The sequence below is a fragment of the Osmia lignaria genome, chromosome 15, assembly GCF_051020975.1.
Source record: "Osmia lignaria lignaria isolate PbOS001 chromosome 15, iyOsmLign1, whole genome shotgun sequence".
In the NCBI taxonomy this organism is placed as follows: Eukaryota; Metazoa; Arthropoda; class Insecta; order Hymenoptera; family Megachilidae; genus Osmia; species Osmia lignaria.
The window spans coordinates 6,213,989-6,234,598 of NC_135046.1; the positions used below are offsets into that span (position 1 = coordinate 6,213,989).

A 20,610-nucleotide genomic window follows, 5' to 3' on the forward strand; every position below is an offset into this window, starting at 1 on the left:
GGGTACCGCGAGCGATCACGGAGTGTGGGGAAGTAAAGTATGTACATACATATACCGCAGTTCACCAGAGTCCATAACTGCGAAAAGACCAGTTTTCGTTCTTCGCGCTTCTCCAGTACGCATCTTCGCCCTGATTGGCGATACTTCCAAACGAAGTGGAAAGCGATTAGCAGAGAGCTCGCTGCGTTCCCCCACCATCTTCCAACCTGCGCGTCGTAGTTATGGACTCTGGTGAACTGCGGTATACATACATAGGTGAGTCCGATCCGCCATTTTCTTGACCGTTGACAGACAGCAATTTCAATACTTTATAACTTTTTGACGGTTTAGATAATATAAGGACCAGACTAATATTCTTTAGAGCCTCCTGAACACGTCCCTCAAATTTTTTTACATTCTGTTTAGAAATGAGGATGTATTTTGAGAACTCGCGTCTAGGAATTTTACTAGGGACTGTCGATAAAGTTTTCGACGCTTCTGTTCGGCCTAATTTTCGATGAAACGTTGACTGTTTTACCAACGCGGAATTCGAAGTTCAGCCTCGACCAGCCTCGACGCTCGCATCATCTTAAGAACTATATATGTGTTATTTTATTTTATTATTGCATTGTAAACAGATTTTGATGTATTCAAAAGATGACGGAAATAAATTGGTATGTTTTATAATTTTCTTATTAACATTTAAAGTGGTTAAATAATTTATATTCATTTTTTAGGATTTCCAAACCTGTAAATTATAAAGCAATAAGGTTTGCGTATTTAGAAGAAACAACAGATCATCCATTAAAACCTGCTACTGTTATGGTAAGAATTAATATGATGAAAAATGTGTAATACATTTATCAGTATTTTATCAATATATTTGCAGTTAATTGATGGACGCAGTGGTATCAAACGCAATGCACTACGAAGCACAAGTACCAGCACTTCAACTGCTACACTAACTCCAACACATACACCAATCCCTGGAAACCCTTTAACAGATCCGTTACTAAGCCATTCTTCTTTCGATGGATCTGACCCCCTTTCGCAGTTTGCTAGAGAAGAATTAGATCCTTTATCCAAAATGGCTGCAGATGAGGTTATCACAACACTTTTCCATAGTACTTACAATTTAATTTTAAAGCTTAATATAATATTTATATTGTAGTGGGATTATTCCTGCAATGCCATAGTTTGTGGAAAAAAGTCTAAAGATACTGCAGAAGAATTAGTAGAACCATGGTCAGCAAGACGAGCTGCAATATTAAACAAATACACAACTTCAGAAAAGTTGTCGATTATTACCAGTTTTTTGTCAGGTGGAGAGAAAGGTATCACTGTTATCTTTTATGAGAATACTGAAATTAAGAATATTTTTTGTATTTGTTATATTTATATTATATTATATTATATTTCTTTTATCAGTTGTTGTAAAAGTTCAACCAACTGGTGGAGTAGTTGACAAAGTACGAACAAGACTGGAGCAGTTAGATGATTTCGAAGAAGGATCTATTAGACAAATGTTAGATCTCTCACAACAGCAGTATGCTGCAAGAATTGAGCAATTAAATAATGAACTTGTGCAGGCCTGGCATTCAGATCAAAGGGTTAAAGCACTTAAAATAGCAATTCAGGTTTCTATTTTTACCTTCTTTCGATCTGTATATAAATAAATATTAAATTAATGTTATATTATTTCCAGTGTGCCAAATTATTAGTAGATACATCCGTTATGGCTTTTTATCCCAGCAAGTTTGTTCTTATCACAGATATTTTAGATATTTTTGGAAAACTTGTTTATGAGAGACTGAAAGTTAAAGCGGAATATTATAAGTCAGTACATAAATTCTTTATTATGTGTAATGAATTAGCATAACATATTTATAATAGGAAATGTATTGCAGGCCAGGAAGTAAAGTACCAACTAGTTTACCTAATAATTTTACACCTGACATGGTACCTGAAAATGCGAAAGAAACTTGTAGAAACTGGTTTTATAAAATAGCATCTATAAGAGAACTAGTTCCACGTTTATACGTAGAGATGGCAATAATAAAATCTTATTGCTTTTTAACAACAAGGTAATATATAATAGATTATATAAATTATATATTATATGAGCTGTCCATTTGTTAAATTGATTAACTCTAAAAAATAAAAAGGAAAGAAATTGATAAAGTATAAAAAGTTAAGCATCAATCGAGCACTTTGGCATTAAAATCTTTAAAAATTCAATAAAAGAAGTTAACCACATTGATCTGGGAATGATGCATATACAGTAAAAGCTGGATATATGCAACAAACATTGGGACCCAGACGTTGCATATATCCAGTCGAGGTGTCGAATCTCGGGTTACGCGCGATGAGCAGCCAAGCGTGAACGTAGAAAAGGACAGACAGTGGCGAAAAGAGAGAGGTCCGATGATCAAAGGAAAGACCCGAAACGTATCGGTGCGACTAATACTAATTGAATCAAAAAACTTTTTTATTTTTTACTTTTTTTTAATGAAACTTGTACTAGCGCATTGGTGAGATTTTTGTGATTAAAGTGATACCAAACACGATATAGTTTGAATTATAATTACTTGCTCAAATTGATGTTAAAAGTTGGCGAAAAGCAAAGGACGATTGGAAATGAAAACCGGTTGCGGTGTCGGCTCGGGTTTCAAACGTTGCATATATCCAGTCGAGGTGTCGATTCTGGGCATTTAATGTTGCATATATCCAGCCGAGGTGTCGATTCTGGGCATTTAAACGTTGCATATATCCAGTCTTGGTATCGATTCTGTGTCCGTACAAATCGTTTGTACCGTGCCGCGTTACCTATTATACGTTCGTACAAATCGTTTGTACCGTGCCGCGACACCTATTCTACGTTCGTACGCAACATGCGACGTGTTGCATGTTGCATGTTGCATGTTGCGTGTTTGATGTATCTTTGGTGTACGGCCTGCCTTATACATATGTACAGTTTTATTATTATTTTAATAAATAAATATAATTCAAACCATATCGTGTTTGGTACCATTTTAATCAGAAAAACCTCACAAATGCGTTAGTAAAAGTTTCATTAAGAAAAAGTTAAAAATAAAAAAGTTTTATCGTTCAATTAGTATTAGTCACGCCGATATTACGGTCGGATCATATTACACGGTTTCCTCGTCGAGCGGCTCGGTTCGCTTAGGGGTTCCCCCCAAGTGGAGGGGATAGCGATGTTGCATATATCCAGCCAAACTTTTGTTGCATATATCCAGCTTTTACTGTAACACGGCACAACACGATTTTTGATCAGCAATATCCATTACGTGATTCTTATAGGCTTTTGTACGCTGATTACGAATCTGCAAACCGTTTTGCTCCTATACGTACAGTTTTTGAGAAATGGATATTGCAGATCACAGAAAAAGATCAAATTTGTTGGACTGTGTAACATGTATTATATGTGTAATCTCAATACCAGTAAAAAATTTTTAATTCAGTGAATTTAATACAGCGTTGCTATAAATGTTATTTATATGTATGAAGTTTAAAGATTTAGATTTTGAATCATTGAAATTTAGAAAATTTGCATTTTGAAAATTGAAGACTTGAACTCTGAATTTTTAAAAAAGGTATAGTAGAATAAGATGGTCAAAAGTGCCCTTGAGCAGATTTTAATTGGCAATGCACCATTTAATAGCTTACCAAAAAAAGCCGTTGTATACCAAGTTTCAACCCTATATCTCAACCGGGAGGGTAGTTATAGGGTAAGAAAGAAAAACTGGTTTTTGCCACATTCTCTCCATCTAGTGATATTCAAAAAATCTGAGAAAATTCCAGAATATTTTAGATATGTTCGCTTATAAGTGTGAGTTTTTTCAGATTTTTTGGTTGCTAATTTTTAAAAATGTATTAAATCGTATTTAACATATTTACTTCCCTATATAACGTATGGTGTAACCTTAGTACTAATGAAGAATTTTTAATTTAGTGAATTTAATACAGCCTTGTTACGAATAACTGGAATGATAAGAGGAATTGGAAATCCTCTAATAGGTGTATACGCTAGATGTTATTTATGCCGAGTGGGGCTAGCTTTGAACAAAACATCTGATTTTGAATTTGTAAGAGAAAATTTTTATGATTTTCTCATTACTTATCAACAATTATTTGGGCAATTCGTGAAAAATGAACTGGTTAAACAAAATATGACCTTACATTCTTATTTGAATCTCTACTTGCCAGCTGTAGATTGGATTTTACAAGTTTTAGTTGCCACTACTGCTGAAAATCGTTTAGAAGATGTACTCGCTAGATGTAAAAAACAAGCGAATAGGTAATTATATATTATAAGGAAAAGTTGATTCGTAGGGAGGCTTGACACAGTTTTGAATTACCTGGCAAATAAACAATAGAAAACTATATTTATTAGATATCAGAAAAGATTTGTACGATTTTATAATATCAAGTTCAAGTGCCCCGACCTTTCTTGAAAGAATTTTATACAAAATTAACAAGGAGAGGCAGAGACAAGAACAAAGACAATTATCTTTTGCACACTGATAGAGCCTGAAAAACTGAAGCTAATGATACCCGGTTTTGGGCGTAGACGGTTATTAGTTTATAAGATATTTAATAGCACGATCTTTTTCCTCTAATTTGTATCAATCCTCCAGGCCTCCTCTACATTTAATGATTTTGTTACCGGAAGATTAAAGAATGATTTTCTTTCAGTTCGCTGTTACTGAATAGCATTTTAATAGCATTTAAGCCATCGTATATTGCTGGAAGAGCGATGGATTTTGTAAATTTGATCAGCGAAAGTGAAGACGACGGTGATTATAATAAATAATCATTGGTGTAAATAGGTAATTGGTTCTTCATCATTTTAGAATTCTGTGATTTTGAGACAATAAGATTCTAAAGTTTTATGATACAAAAAAATGCAGATTTCCAGAATTGAAAAAATTCAAAAATTTCTAACGTCAAGATTCCAGAATTCTAGATTTCCTGAATTTGAGAATTCAAAAATTTCAAAATTCTAAATTTGAGAATTCCAGATTTCCTGAATCGACAAATTCAAAAATCTGAGGTCAAAAATTAAGAAATTTTCGAATTCCTAAATCATGAATAAAAATTCAAGATTTTTTAATTGCAAAAATTTTCGAATTCCAAGATTCTGAGGTTACGTAGTTCTAAAATTCCAAAGTTCTGAAGTATCAAAATGCTAAAATATTCTCGTAAAGTTTTACCTTAATAGAAATAAATATTTTATCCTGAATGTAATATGTATGTGATGCTGCTAAAAATAAAAAATACGATAATATTCTTATTACATGAAATTATGGATAAAAGTAATTAAACAATATATTAGAATCAAGTTAGAATGAGATAATACTGAACATTTAATGCTATTAATAAAGATAAGTGACCAGGTCCATTTTGGACAAAAATCCTAGTTACACCAATACGCATAATTCAACTAATTAATTAGTGAACATTGTGTAACATAAATGTTCATATTTTCCAGGTTTTCCGCAATATCTTTTATACAGAAGTTTAGGTGAAAGTCTCATACAAGAATCCCCACCGAAAGAGGATTGCCAGCAAATTCTAAATATGATATGGAAATACATAAACGACCTAACAAATCCTCATAAATTTATGCATTGTATTGAAATTTGGATTCAGTTTACTTCCATTCATTTTTCAGTAAGTAAACCATTACTTAAAATCGGAAGAATATTTTTGTATAATATTTATGTTACAGGTAAATGAATTAAATGCGTTTTTTGGAAAAATAATTGATCGCCTTAATTCAAACAAAAGTTTTGAGAATTACTATTTACAGCTACAAAATATTGTAGAGAAAGTAGTATCTCATACTCAAGATTTTGAATCACTACTTGCTATGGTAGTTATATCTAAACCATCACTTTTTTTAAAAATTGAATACATATTTTCTAGGACAAATTTTTCAGGATAATTTCTTGCCTCTAATAGATTTGTTTCACAAGGAAAGTATTAAAGTTGAAGTTTGTAAAACTGTGATAGAAGGTTTAAGTGTTCAAACTGGTCCTATTACTGATCCTATTATTATAAATGCCCTTATGTTTCTTGCTAGAATAATGCACGACTCTGTTAGGTAAATAAAATTGTTCTTTATATTGTAAACATATATCGTGTACTATCTTATAATAGAATAATTTCAGTACTTTAACCGTTGAAGATGAGAAACGACAAATTGGTCAACTTATATGCAGTTTGGTACAACGTGTTGATTATGGTCGTGATTTTGAGAAACAACTGAATTTTTATGCTGAAGCCAGAGCAGCTTTTCCCAATCTTGATACTGTTCATATACAACTTGTACAGGTAAGACATTATTTCGACAAACAAAATTTCATTGACTGTTTTTGGCATAAATGGAAGGCGTAAAATGTACCCCCTGAAAGTAAGGCAAAGATCTGCAGTACTTCTTATATTCTCACCCCTCTCCGGCCCCTATCACCACACATACATACTTAATCCAGAATTGATACAAGACATATATTTAAAAATATCATGTAATTAATATTTTTTTATTATGTATAGTGATAAATTAGATTATCTTAGTATTATATAAGATAATACTTTAATTCAAAAAGTGAAATGAATTTTATACATATTATTCAACATTTTAGTATTAAGTTATTCACATTTTTTATGTACACTGAGTTTTCTTTAAAAAAGTAATTGTCATTACATTGGAAGGCATATGTTTTAAGAAATCATATAATTAATTTATATACATATATATAGTGTGTAAATAGATTATCTGTTGATACTCGAAAAATTGTTCGTGGACATCATACGAGAAGAACGTCAGCATTTGTACGTGCTTGTGCTGCATTTTGTTTTATTACAATTCCATCGTTAACTTTAGTTCATACACGGCTTCAGTTGTATCTCCTATCTGGACAAGTTGCACTTCTAAATCAGTGCTTAGGTCAAGGTAATTATGATTTCGTATTTATAGTTATTGGCGTAATTAGGTTTTTTATCTTGGGTAGGATATATCCAGGAGCGACTGGATTTTAGATCTTTAAACTTAGATTTTTATCAAAAAATTAGTGATATAGCGGGCCCTTCTTGTTAAATACGGGCCCAAATTTTAATTAATTAGATCTCAAATTCTTACAAAACTACCAGGGGCGAATTAAGATTTCTGGAATCCTTAGGCTATCGAACCTTCGAGCGGCCGCTTACTTGATAAACTTGATTCAGTAATTAAAATTTATTCTGAATAAAATTAAATAAAAGGAAAAATGTAGCAATAAAATAACATTTCGTTAAGTATTTCTTGACATAGTAAATGGATGACTTATAACAGAGCTTTCTGCAAAGTAAGGCCCGGGGTTGTGACCTCCCTTTAGACCCCTATTTAATCGGCGCTGCGGCCCACCAAGAATTTTTCCGAACGTCCGATGGCCAATCCATTCCTTATTGTTAGTTTTATTAATAGTGTCAAGTGTTTAATATTATTTAACTCCCTAATTTTAATATCGCTTAGTTTATTCATGATTTTATGTGATAATAACATCATTGCATGTTTTGTTTTTAATTGCATTACATCTTGCATTTCGGACGAAGTATTTATTGAATTTTGAAAATTTGGAATATTGGAACTTGAAAATTTTTGAACGTTGGGATTCTGAAATGTTTAAACTACACAATTTTTGAATTTCAATTGAAATGAGATTTTACGAAGAAGCTTAAGGATTTTAAGATGTTTAGAATTTTAGGATTCCGAAATTTTTGAATTCTGAAATATTGGAGCCTGAAAGTTTAGAATTTTCAAATTTTCAATTTTAGTATAACAGAATTCTAAAATTTTAGAACATTTCTTAATCCTAGAATTAAAAAATTTTGAAGTTTTACAATTTTTGGATTCTGGAATTTTTTAATTTTGAGAATCAGGAGTTTGTATGTGTTCAACTGTTAGAATTTTGGAAGTTTAAAATTGTTGAATTTTGAAATCTTGAAATTTTAGAATTTATCAAGATTTTCTAACTTTAGAAGTGTAGAATCGTGTGGTAAAAATCTGAGAATTTTAGAATGATGAGGGGCCGGTGCATATTTTGCCTAGTTACGCCAATGTTTTAACCCATTTTATAGATGTTTTAACTAATTAAAGATTATTTTGTTAGCCGACGCGTGTTTCAAAGCTGCCTTAAGTTTAGTTCCGGAAATGCCTAAAACAATAGATATAGATGGAAGGCAAAAAAGCTCACAACCATATCTACTTTCATATTTATCAAATTTTTTATCAACATTATTGGTTGTACCAGTATGTATCTACAATCAATATTATAAAAGTTCTATTATATTCTTAAATATTTCTAATATTATTATAACGTATAAATATTTCATAGGATAGTCCAGAACACGGAGTTCTATATTTAATGAGAGGATTACTTAATGCAGTTCTACGTTGTTTTGAAGAAAATACATTGACAAAAACATATTTATATTTACGTGTACTTGATTTGTTATCGACGGTAACTCAAGAAAATTATCCATATCATGTTGACAAGGTATTTCATATTGTTGAAAATCTAAGAATTTTACAAGTTTAAAATATTCTCTAGATAATTTTTATTTTATTTTCAGGTTGATTCGAACGATAAATTGTATGGGTCTGATCAAAAATTCATAAGCGAAGTCAATAAGATGTGCTCTAAGATTGTAGAAGAGGTTTTATCGCATTTAAAGTACCTTGGATCTACTGATCAAGTGGAAAAACAAGTAGCTCTTGCAATTGAACTATTTAATTGTTTTGTCATTAGAGCAGATCTGCGTGATCCATTATTAGCACAAATGGCTGTAAATTTGTGGAATCTGTCTCAACGATATGGTTACGTTGACTCAAAAGTAAAGGTAGGGAACAGTACCCAGCATGATAAGCTTCAATAGGAAAAATTATGGTACAGGCGAAGCAAGTTGCACGACTCGCTATAATACTATGGCACCTACGAATAATTAAATAATAAAACAATAATTTCACGAATTCAAAAATTAAAATTTCAGAATTCAGGTTTCAAAATTCCAGTTTTAACACTTGGATTCTGAAACTTTAAAATTTGGATTTTGCAAATTTAAATTTTATATTTAAAAATTTTGAAATCTTAAAACTGTCAAAGAGTATAGCAGGATAAGATGGTCAAAAGTGCTCCCAAACCAAATTCGACTTGCTATGAACCATTCGATAGACGATAAAAAAAAATCTTTTTTTTTTTATAGATGAAGATGATAGCTTATATGGTGCAAAAGAGTCACGATGTGGAGTATGAACATTTTGCAGATATTTTGAAAAAAATGTTGAAATAATGAGGATTTCAATTCATAAACGGGAAATATAAAAAGTGACAAATGCATTAAATGTATCTTTTTAATTATTCTTTTGGAAGACATTGATTTTACATTGAATTTCTTATAACCACGATAATATGTATTATATCCAACTAATTTGATAGAATATTAAAATATATATCCTGAAAGCGATACTGAATAATAATATAAGATATTATGAATTTTTGTTACACAAATATAAATAATACTTATATAACAATTATTGTATGTTTTATTTAAAATCAATATGAAAAAATAATATACTGATTAGAAGTATAAATTTTATATATTACTAACAAGTACATAAGTATATTAAAACAATATAATCACTTTTTTTAGAAGATCTAATTTTGGAAGCCACGTGGAATGTACTTTAAGATGTAATTTTTTAAAAATTATTATGTTTTTAAAATGGATCGAAGAGTATCCAAAAATATATCCGCATGATTTTGCGTGAATATTAAGGCAGGCCTTAATCTTATTGACCTGTTTCCGCAGCCACCTGCTTGGATACCTAAATAATATTATTTTTATATTATATTTTATCCCATTTCATTTTTTAAATATGTAATGTTTAATATCGTAAAGAAACCGATTCCTGATCGCTTTTTGAAAGGGTATAGCCGGATAATATGGTCAAAAGTGCTCCCAAACCAAATTCGATTTGCTATGAACCATTCGATAGACGATCAAAAAAAACCAGTCTGTCCCAAGTTTCAACCCTGTATCTCATCTGGGAGGGTAGTTACGGGTAAAAGTGTAATAATAATTAAGAACGAATAATGCTACGAGCACCGAATTACATAATTGGAAAACCTAATTACATGTAAATTTTAATTTAATTTCCAAAATGGAGAAATGCTAATGTAATTTTTGCTCAGCTGTATCATACAAAAATAAATAAAAAAAGATGGTCATTCTTTGGAATAAATAATAATCATTTTAGTATAGAGTATTCGTAGACTAAACTGATCAGAAATTGGTTTTGATAGCGTGGAACCGATAGTGTTTAGATAAGTTGTACATTATCGAACAATGTAGATTTCTTTGGGGAAAATGGCGCTTTGAAGAAAAGAGGCCCTATCACATTTATTTTAATAATAATGTTAATATTAATCAATCTTAATATTAACAAATATTTTTTGAAACTTAAAGTTCAGATTTCAGAACCGTGAAATCTTTAAATTTAAATTTTAAGATTTGGGTAATTCCGAAAAACTGAAAATTAAATTTTGAAATTTTAAATTTGTGAAACGGTACCAATTTTGAGAACTTTGTATTCTGAAACTTTCAAATTTAAACCTTGATGCATTGAAACTTAAAAATTTAGATTCCTGAAACTTTGAATTATGATCTTTGAATTTCGAAACCTTGAAATTTTTAATTTGAGTTTCGAAATTTGTTAATTTGAACTTTAAATTTTGAAATCTACAATATACATATTAAATTTGATTGTTACAAATTATATTAATCATTTTTAAACTAATTTTTAATAATAACATCTTCAAAATTAAGATTTTGGCGAGACTTGCTTTCTTTGCATCGTCATTTTCCCCATATAAATAATATATATTCTATAAATATTACCTTTAGCCAATAATTTCTTTACTACTGTATCTCTGAGTTCAGGTGAAGCGCAATTAAACGCAATAAATGTTCCACGTCCTCGAACAGAGTCAACCAAACTAGAAAACTCATTTTGCAGATTCATTAATTGTTTCAGCATGTAATCACCAACAACGGTAACTCTATCCAACAAATTTTCTTTTCTTATTGTCTCCAAAACTGCTTCAAGTAATATTATTTTACTAGGATCTCCCATCCAGGTATTGAACACACGGTATGACTGCTTAGGTCTACAAATGGTACATTGACATGTTAAGGAATAAAACCAATGAAGGACAAACCTAGTGGCGGGAAAAGATGATTTAAATCAATCATATTTCTTAGATAAAATTGTAGCATTTTGGTTAATTGATTCGTTGATGAGCTCAGTAAACTTATGTAATTGTGATACATACAGGTAACTGCGATACAGAGATACAGGTAACTAGTAATTAGCCCGTAAATTTGACTTAACTAGAGATAATTATCACAAATAATGTCATAAATTGATTCTCGAAGGCTACTCCACCTAACCCAACCTTTTTTTGTATACTACACGCGCTCTGATTGGCCAGTGTTTTTCATTAAAAACTCAAAAACGAAGCTTCAACCAACATTTTGGTAAAGGAAAAAGTTGTTCAGAATCATCCCAGCAACCCCCCATTTCCGGGAGTTACGGATATACCCTGTATGTATTCTTACATGTCTGATAAAACTTCAGACATAGGCGTAGTCAGGTTATCAGTGAGGGAGAGACAAAATTTATCTAAAGGCAAATTTCATCGTATTTATGTACGAGCCATTCCACGCCAAATCGCTCACTTTTGATAACATGTCTTCCGATGTTCATTAGTATTACTTTATAATTATAGCTAGAATGAAATTAGGGGGCAAAATCCAATTTTTTTCTCTACGGTAGGGCAAATGCCATTTTTTTTCTTCCAGAGCGGGGCGGTGGTGGCAAGCGACCCTCCCTGTCACGCCCCCTTGCTACGCCCATGACTTCAGACTTTATAAAATCTTACTTTAGAGCTTCAAGGTGATAATATCCTCCCAACTGCATTTTTTTACTAAATGTAACTATATCCGGAGGAGATTTTAAATTAAAATGTTGATGACACCACATTTTTCCAGTTGCACCTCCACCTGTTTGCACTTCATCAAGCAATAATGCTGCGCCATTCTAAAATATGCAAAATTATATTTTACAATCTACGTATAAAATAATACTGCTTTTCAAACACGGGTAATGCAGCGAGATGAAATTATCGGCAAATGTGGGCCTAAAAAGAGGTTCGGGAAATTACGTTTTTTGTCCTTATATGAGAGGATTTGGGGCTGGGTGGGGCCCCTGTGGCTCGGGGGTTGTAGAATACGGCCACGGTATCCCCTGCCTGTCGTAAGAGGCGACTAAAAGGGGTCACACAAACACATACACACACACATACCGTCTAAGTATTAAAAGTATGGATCGAGTATGGGATCTAAAAGTATGGAACGTATGGAAGTAAAAGTATGGAGAAAGTAAGACAATGATAAGATAATTCAAAAAATGCGCGGGATTTGGGGCTGGCAGCAGTGCTGTCAGCCCATTCCCACGGCGCGTGGCCGATAGAGTTCGTTGGGCAAAATGGGGACAGATTAGTCCCCTAAAGCGCCGGCCCCTTTAGGGGCGAAATGAGATGGATGGATGGATGGGGCTGGATGAGGGCTCATTCAATGCATTCGTTCAATGCAGCGCGCTCTGGTCATAATTCAACGAGATTGTGTTAATATCTAATAATATGAGTGTCCAAAGTAGAGGAAAAATCGAGAAAATACGCCTGCTGAATCCAAGTACATTTTAGGTAACTATAAGAGTTTTGTGACTAAAACGATTTGTTGAGCCCCCTTCATTGAACCTTCCTCTTTCGAATGAGCCCTTATTCAGCTCAGGATCTTCTCATATAAGGACGAATATCCGATTCCCGTAAAAGCATTCCCAAAGACGAGTTCCGCTATTATCTGGATACTACAGAGCAAGTCACGTGACAAATTTAGTTCAGCTAGTAGTTATAAGGTGGCGTCTAAGTAGAAAGGCTGCCGATTTGGAATCGTAGTCAGAATCAAGCGTTAGCTTGATTACGTCACTCGAGCTGCGAAGGCAAGCGAAAAAGGCAACATGAGTGAGACGCACTACTGTCATGCTGTTCTTCTCTCATTCTGAATGTTGAGATTGTCCCTTTTCGCTAAGTTTTGACTGCAGCCCGCCTGAATTTTTCACAGCGCCCCATAACCTTGCCCCATTCAAACTATATCGTGTTTGGTATCATTTTAATAAGAAAAATTTCACCAATGGGTTAGTAAAAGTTTCAGTAAAAAAAAGTCAAAAATAAAAAAGTTTTATAGTTGAATTAGTATTAGTCACACCGATACGTTTCGGCTCTTTCCTTTGATCATTTCTCTCTCTCTTCCACTGTCTGTCTCTTTCTACGTTCATGCTTGGCTGGTCGTCGCATCTAATTCGAGATTCGACTTTTTCTAAAAAATTTCTCAGATTGCACGTTCCTTCGGTTCTTTAGAGTAGGCATATATTTTTCAGCAGCGAGGGGTGCTACGGTGCGTTATATAAAATCCATGCGTTCAGTCAGTCAGAATTTATCGGAGCGGGACAATTCTATCATTTGGGTTGAAAGAAGGATAGCACGATCACCGTACATCTCACTCTAAAGACGCGCCAATGTTTCGCTTTCGTTCTTCAAGCGTATCGTCGCGATGCCTCTGTCGAGATGAGCGTTTGAATGTGTTTGTAAAAATACTTGAGGCGCTACTGCCTTCTTAGATCGTGTTGCGCGCACGCTAGCTGAGAATTAAACCTTTCAAGTTCGTACCAGACCACGCAAGTGGCTCCACCAGGCCCAACGAAAAAACTGCTGTAATACCGACGTCCCGAATCGGAGAGGTCACGTACCGTGTCTACCCCCTTAAGCACCTGGACAAATGACAGGGGTTCTTAGTAAATTCCTATTAGATATTACCTTTTTCGTTATTTGTTGTAACTGTTGGAAAAATTCTGGAGACGCATGATTATCACCTCCTTCTGCTTGAATTGGTTCAATTATTACACCAGCCACTGGAATTTTCTTCTCAGTTTTATACTTCTCAAATAATTCTTCAATCTAATAAAATAACAATAAGAGTATAAACTGTAAATAAATTCACTTTTTATTAAAAAAGAGAAGACAGTTATGAACCTCAGCTAGACATCGTTTATCTTCTTTCTGATTCTCTTGTACGTGTTCATTTAGGGGATATTTATATTCAGGAAATGAAGCAATGGGCCAATCAAATGCTGGAATATCTATTTTGTGAATATATTTACTATGCGTCGTTGAAAGAGATCCTAATGTTCTTCCATGAAACGCACCTATAAATAACAAAACGTTATTTAATATTATTTAGTTATTTAATATTAAATAAATGCTGCTTCCTTCGTTTATACTTTCTATTAAATCATGTTGTGATTGTATGCTATATTACTTCAAATTTTAAAACAATTTATTTTTAAGAAATGTAAAAAGTAAAATTTAAACTCTTAAAAAGTAGGCAGATCGTTTTATCAAACATGTCTCTCTTAAGAAATAAACCGTTAACATCTGGAAAGGAAAACTCTTAGGCAAACAAGCCGCTTGTTCTTGAAATAAACAAGAGGCCCAGCGATAACAAAACCAAGTGTTTTGGGAAAGCAGTGTGTCCACCATAATCACACAACAGCTGCAACCACTCCAACCGACACCGAAACAATTGGGCCCAGCCCGATTATCTAAATAATAACCATATCACCCCTTCCTTAATTAGTATATAAACCCGTTCGTACCAACGCTCTGGGGCAGTACCGAAGTTCATCTAGTGTTGAGCACATCGTGTACGAACGTGAGCTAGTAGCTGTTTAGTGAGATCAGGTTAGAGTCCCCTTTGAGCAAAGTTAACCTTATAAAATCTGCGAGTACAGTCAGTGTTTCTATTTGGCATTATTAACAACCACATATGGCACCCCGCATTGCCAGTGCGTCAAAACTGAGCACCCAGCGGAAATAGATAATATACAATATACACACCTATAAACGAGTCAACAACTGTAATAGCCTGAGATGTAAAATATATACATTGCTGTGTGAAACCCACATTAGCATTCTTCTTAAAACCCAGTAAAAACTAGTGACAATTCCCACAACAATACAATCTAACCGCTCGGATTGTATTGACTACAATATAAGTTACACGGCCTCTCATCCGAAAGCCTCCGCTAGCCACGCGCGCTGCCTAGCCTTCGGCCACGTAACAACTTAATAAAAAAATTAAAAGGAAATCTTTAAACACATAATACATATGAAAATGTATTTTTACTTGTGGGTTATGTAGACTGAAAGAAAACGAATACAGTTAAATAAATGAAAACTCATTTACCTTTGAATGATAGTATTGAAAATTTTGGAGCGCCGGGAACTTGATTCATAATACAGGTTTTCATTTCCTCTTCTGTAAATGGAGCATCTTTTCTTTGTTTCTCAGCATACCAAATGAAAATGTTTTTAAATGCGTTTTCGTTGGAACAAGAGCCACACATCATAGTTGTGATGTGGGACATTCCTGTAGGTGCTACCTGTATGTATTAATTTCATATTATTAGTTAATTCATAATAGTTATGAGTTATTAGTTAATATCATAATATTAGTTAAAAATTATTGTAAAATTATTGACATGAGTATAAAGAAGATTTTTTGTCTGAGGGGACGAGGTATTTTAAATTTACTAACAGTATTATATGTTTAATATTATTTGATTCTAATTTAATTTCAATGTTATTCAATGCTTTTTATTCATACTTTCACCTACATCAAGCCACGTACTGACTTGAGCAATTTTGCGCGCACGGACGTTTGTGCGAATGTAAGAACTTCGTTCTTGAAACATTATATTCGTACGCGTAAAATTGCGCTCGAGTTTTTAGAATTTTAGAATTTTGAAAATTTATAAAAATGATACTTTGAAATTTTGAAATTGCGTAATTGTGGAATTTTTTAATTTTATAACTTTAGAATCTTATAATCTTATAATTTTATGGTTTTATAATCTTATAATTTTATGGTTTTATAATCTTATAATTTTAGAATGGTGAGATGACTGGTCTCACCCAGTATTCCACCTAGTATTCCAACAAAAATACATTAAAGTACTTATAAAAATGGAGTAAAACGATATAAGTTAATCAAATGCACCATTTTATGTACCTCTTTATGTAGCAAAACACTTTTCAGTCTGTTCGGCCAGTCCTTTCCAGGAAAGACTCCCAATGCTGGCCTGTTTGCTATAATTCTCTAAACAATATTTTATTTTATTCAATCTGTATTTACTTATTTTAGTTCTACATAATATCATGCATACACCAAATAACTTTTATTCAACACTGTGTATCAAATTTTGAATTAATAGTTCTATTAACATTTACCTGATTAACTGAATCTGTGAGAACTTTCAACATAGCTGGATGATTGTAACCCAAAGGCATTGATGAAATTTGCATGTAAACATCGAGCAGAACATTTCCATCAACATCCACTATATAGTTACCTGCTGATTTCTCATAGTCTGCGAAGAATTGTACGGAAGAGGCCTGCTGCAGTCATAGATTTCAACATAACCCATTTCATCTCTAGTATACATATTTAGAAAAGATTAAATGTCATACACTATTCAATTCTTTCTGTTATGCAGTCATAAGAGACAATAAATACTTATGTATTAAATATGCAGTGGGATCTGGTTATTAAAATCATAAATAATGTTATCAATCAGTTATTGTTATCATAATCAGTCAGTTTCAAAACACTCTACAGCGGAGTTCACCAGAGTCCATAACTGCGAAAAGACCAGTTTTCGTTCTTTCGTGCGCATCTTCGCCCTGATTGGCGGTACTCCCAAACGAAGTAGAAAGCGATTAGCGGAGAACTCGCTGCGTTCCCCCACCATCTTACAACCTGCGCGTCGCAGTTATGGACTCTGGTGAACTCCGCTATATATAAAATTAGTTAACACTAATCTGCCTATTATAATTGACTACTGTTATCAGTTGCAATAATTACAGTTGGGGACAAATAATAAGAATTCTTAGCAAATACATACTAAATAGATCTTATCTTCGAAATTTACTTTTAACCAAAACATACCTCTTAAAGAGTTCTCCTAAGAATTCTCAGAAAATAAGTGCATAAATCTTTTCTTAAATCATACCTTTATCTTTCTAAAGTATATTGTTGCAGTGAATGAGAATCATGTTGTCATAATTGTTTGTAATAAACTGAATTCAATAATGAACATCTTTTATTCTCTGTTTAATATTATCAAAAATTGCAAGCCCCAATGTGATCATAATAAGCAGATACCACTGATGCATGAAAAGAAACCTGAACATGGTATGAATTGAAATTTTCACAATAATTAAAAATTCTTCCACATACTTGCATTGAATTGAGTTCTTGAAATAAACTACGTGATTGCGGTCCAGGAACTTCTGTCAAAACTACTGGCTTTTTTGGTTCTTCCAAAAATGAAGTGCTGGTTAAACATTTTTTCCAGGATACTGTGTGTGCTATATCAAACCAAATAAAAACGTGATCTGGTATTTGTGTAAAACATGCTATATAATGATATTCAATTTGAAGTACAGTAAAATCTCTCTAGTTGCCCGTAAGCTGAGAAGCGAAAATGGACAATGTGAGCAAGGTAGACACGATTTTTCGAGCCTCGTGGCTGTTTTTAATCCCCGGCGACAAGTCGTAAAAGAGAAGAATAGCATGAGAGCCGTAGCAGCCGAAAAATTAACAACAGTTTACTATGACGTTGGATTAAATCACGTTACCCAACCCCTAACGTTTAATAGATCGAGCGTTTAGGTTCATTGATGTCAATTAAAGATAAGTGGTTGATATACTTACTGACGTACTTTTGTACAAACTATACCCGCTATACACTGTAAGGTTTATATTTTATTGTTTCGTTATTATTTATTATTTATTAACAATTTCATGTCAAATCATTTTATATAAAAAATACGAAAATGTTTTGGATTTAACAGATGCAATATTTTTTATCTATCTTCAGGTAGAATTAATTTGTTTACCAAATACAGAGTCATTCTGACCCAATATGTAAAACTCAGATTTCAACATTTATTAATTTCAAAATTTGGTGGAACTGGAATTAGTTAATTAGAATTTTGAGTTTTGGAAATTCGGATTTTAAAATTTTTAAATTTAGACTTCAAAATTCAAATTTCAAACTTCAAGCTGTCAAATTTCAGAAGCATCTTAATAATAGTAACTGTTATTAATAATAAATGATAATAAAATTATAATAAATAATTTTAATTTTAACAAATATTTTATATTTTTAAATATTATTCAATAGAAATAAAATATTACATATTTTAAGATTTTTTTTTAATAAATAAATTTTTAATAGATGATCTACTATATCATTGTTACCAACCACGTGTTTATTTGTTAAATTAATAAAAGGCATAGGTGTAGATAAATTTAAGATAAGTACAAGGTCAATAAACAAGCTTGTTACCAAATATGTATATGTAAACGACGATATTTCGCCTAATCGTACGATTTTTAGATAAGATAAGCGATGTATATGGATGTGAACAGTATTTAGATAAAAGAGAAACAATATCATATATAAATTACATCGGATATGGATTAAAAAACAATACATCTATATTTACAAAAGATAAATATTTATCTCTCAAGAACAAGTTAAATTTAAGATATTCAATTAATTTTTTTTTCATGCTCATCAATGTATTTAAAATTAAATTATGTTATTATTACTAACAATAAGTTACAAATCGTCTTGTACTGACACATGATATCAATAATATTATGATTTGCCATTCTAATTGTTGATTTATTTATTCAAAATTTTTCTAAATTATTTATTAAAAATGAATGTATAAACCGGCAAAAAGAAAATGTACAAAAGAAAACGAATTATAGATTTTTTTGATGTAACGTGCATAGATTGATTCTTTTCTTGAAGCTGTTTTCAAATTTTAAGTAACTAATATGTAACAAGAAGTATATAACATAATGTAAAAAGTATAATAAATACCCTTGAAGAATTTCCGTGGTAATGTTCGACTGCTTAAAACGATCTGACACTTATTAGCAAACATATTGTATTTATAATAGCGATTTGGAATTTGATTTTTACTGAAAATTGATTTAGTCTAGTTGCCTATACTTGTAACACATCCTTATCCAGGGATACTCGCACTGGTTACTCTAGGATTGCCCGAGGTAGGGACGCAAACAGGGACGTGTGACGTTTATATCCCCTCTACTTCTACATAGCCTATACCTATATACAGTATCAATCATAGTGTCCGTTCGTTTAGTGAAAAAGCACTAAAGGGGAAGGTGCCCCTACCACCGGGTCACACGCGAGCACGCAGCCATTATGCCTCGTTCGCATGAGAAATACCTTTGTATCTTTGTATTTCAGGAGAAAAGAAATTTTTTCAAATAAATGCTTAGTCGGAGAAGTGAGGCGGTTCATTTCTCAACGAGTAAAATATATAACCAGTACGTTTAAAAACTCGGTTGTCGAAATAATTAATCGCGTCGAGCCTCGGACGCCGAAGGTGGCTCCCTCCGTCCTATAGGATGGTGCACGAAACTGCGAACGCATACCGTGATTCCATAAAGAACCGGAAGCTCTCGCACTGTAACTTTCGTCCTTGTTCCGCCCCATTTCACTCTGACTCGAGGCTCGTCGAATGCTATTCTTGTCGTTTCCTTACGCCGAGACAGCGCGAAACCGCCCATCGTTCGAATGTCTCGATTACTTCTTAGCAACGTGCAACAACAGACCATTTTTTATCTTCATTTTCAAGTCTTTAAACTTTATCGTTTATAACTTTTTGTAATTGTTTAAACAATTTTTTGTCGAGGCATAAAAAGATACTATACCTTAAGGCGAATAACTGTTGCTTATAAAGTTTTTTAATACATCTAACGTTTTCGGAGAAAAAGGACGAATAAGATGAAACTGTTTCATTTCATTCGCTGTTATTCAATGCTTGCATTTACTTCTGTGTTAAAGCAACTGATACAAGAAAGAAGATCTCCCATTATGAGTAAATTATAAATTTACTCGTATATGCATTTTGTAAAGAGGATAGTTCCCAAAAGCCTCTAATTACCTTGTTTCCCAAATTCTGAGCTATTATGAAATTTGAAACACCAGAAGTATCGCATGTGGCTAACAAGGGGACCGCCAAGGTGAGATCGGCAATAGGTACAAGTTGTAATATACATACAGTGTTATAAACCCTCATTGGTTTTGATAGAATGGGCCTTTGTTTCCGAGATATTGCAGTTTAAACAGTTCTGTACATTTGGTATTTCAGTTAAGAGAGATGGCTTACAGTACTGACGTCGTAGGTGAGTGAGTAATGTAACGGATTGGACGTCTGGAGGCCACCATAGACAACAAGTACTTAGACGCCACCTTATAACTACTAGCTGAACTAAATTTGTCACGTGACTTGCTCTGTATTATCCAGATAATGGCGGAACTCGTCTGTGAGAATGCAATCGCGATTT

The 20,610-nt window shown here is 32.8% G+C and overlaps 2 protein-coding genes across 6 annotated transcripts; one reads left to right on the forward strand and one right to left on the reverse strand.

Annotated features, from left to right (window-relative positions):
* The first annotated feature begins 253 nt into the window (after positions 1-253).
* LOC117600514 (VPS35 endosomal protein-sorting factor-like) lies at positions 254-9,383 on the forward strand. Its single transcript, XM_034316058.2, has 18 exons — positions 254-653; positions 717-804; positions 869-1,081; positions 1,151-1,313; positions 1,408-1,616; positions 1,685-1,815; positions 1,887-2,063; positions 3,953-4,297; positions 4,696-4,796; positions 5,492-5,673; positions 5,732-5,875; positions 5,943-6,106; positions 6,174-6,336; positions 6,763-6,955; positions 8,151-8,290; positions 8,376-8,537; positions 8,614-8,880; positions 9,244-9,383. The coding sequence occupies exons 1-18, from the start codon at positions 637-639 to the stop codon at positions 9,328-9,330; spliced, it is 2,946 nt and encodes a 981-aa protein (XP_034171949.2). The 5' UTR covers positions 254-636; the 3' UTR covers positions 9,331-9,383.
* Gabat (4-aminobutyrate aminotransferase) lies at positions 9,374-20,470 on the reverse strand. 5 transcript variants are annotated; one of them, XM_034316065.2, is made up of 10 exons: positions 20,325-20,470; positions 17,455-17,585; positions 16,446-16,613; positions 16,228-16,314; positions 15,403-15,598; positions 14,190-14,362; positions 13,974-14,114; positions 11,982-12,139; positions 10,939-11,207; positions 9,374-9,865 (listed from the first exon to the last, which is right to left on the reverse strand). In XM_034316065.2, exons 2-10 carry the CDS (start codon positions 17,458-17,460, stop codon positions 9,750-9,752), a joined length of 1,314 nt encoding a protein of 437 aa, XP_034171956.1. In that variant the 5' UTR covers positions 17,461-17,585; positions 20,325-20,470; the 3' UTR covers positions 9,374-9,749. The 5 variants fall into 5 exon arrangements, with proteins under 5 accessions (XP_034171956.1, XP_034171957.1, XP_034171955.2 ...); XM_034316066.2 differs by having other exon boundaries at positions 16,446-16,649; XM_034316064.2 differs by lacking the exon at positions 20,325-20,470 and adding an exon at positions 19,115-19,356 and having other exon boundaries at positions 16,446-16,610.
* Positions 20,471-20,610: the final 140 nt, after the last annotated feature.

Bases quoted from the DNA above. Each gene is read 5' to 3' on its own strand.
- LOC117600514 (XM_034316058.2), top strand. The intron at 805-868 runs GTAAGAATTAAT...ATATATTTGCAG, and splicing joins TAAAACCTGCTACTGTTATG to TTAATTGATGGACGCAGTGG. The intron at 6,337-6,762 runs GTAAGACATTAT...ACATATATATAG, and splicing joins TTCATATACAACTTGTACAG to TGTGTAAATAGATTATCTGT.
- Gabat (XM_034316063.2), bottom strand. From the start codon at position 19,178: ATGTTTGCTAATAAGTGTCAGATCGTTTTAAGCAGTCGAACATTACCA. The intron at 15,599-16,227 runs GTACATAAAATG...TAATACATACAG, and splicing joins GTGTTTTGCTACATAAAGAG to GTAGCACCTACAGGAATGTC. The intron at 9,866-10,938 runs GTAATATTTATA...AATATTATTTAG, and splicing joins AAAGAAATTATTGGCTAAAG to GTATCCAAGCAGGTGGCTGC.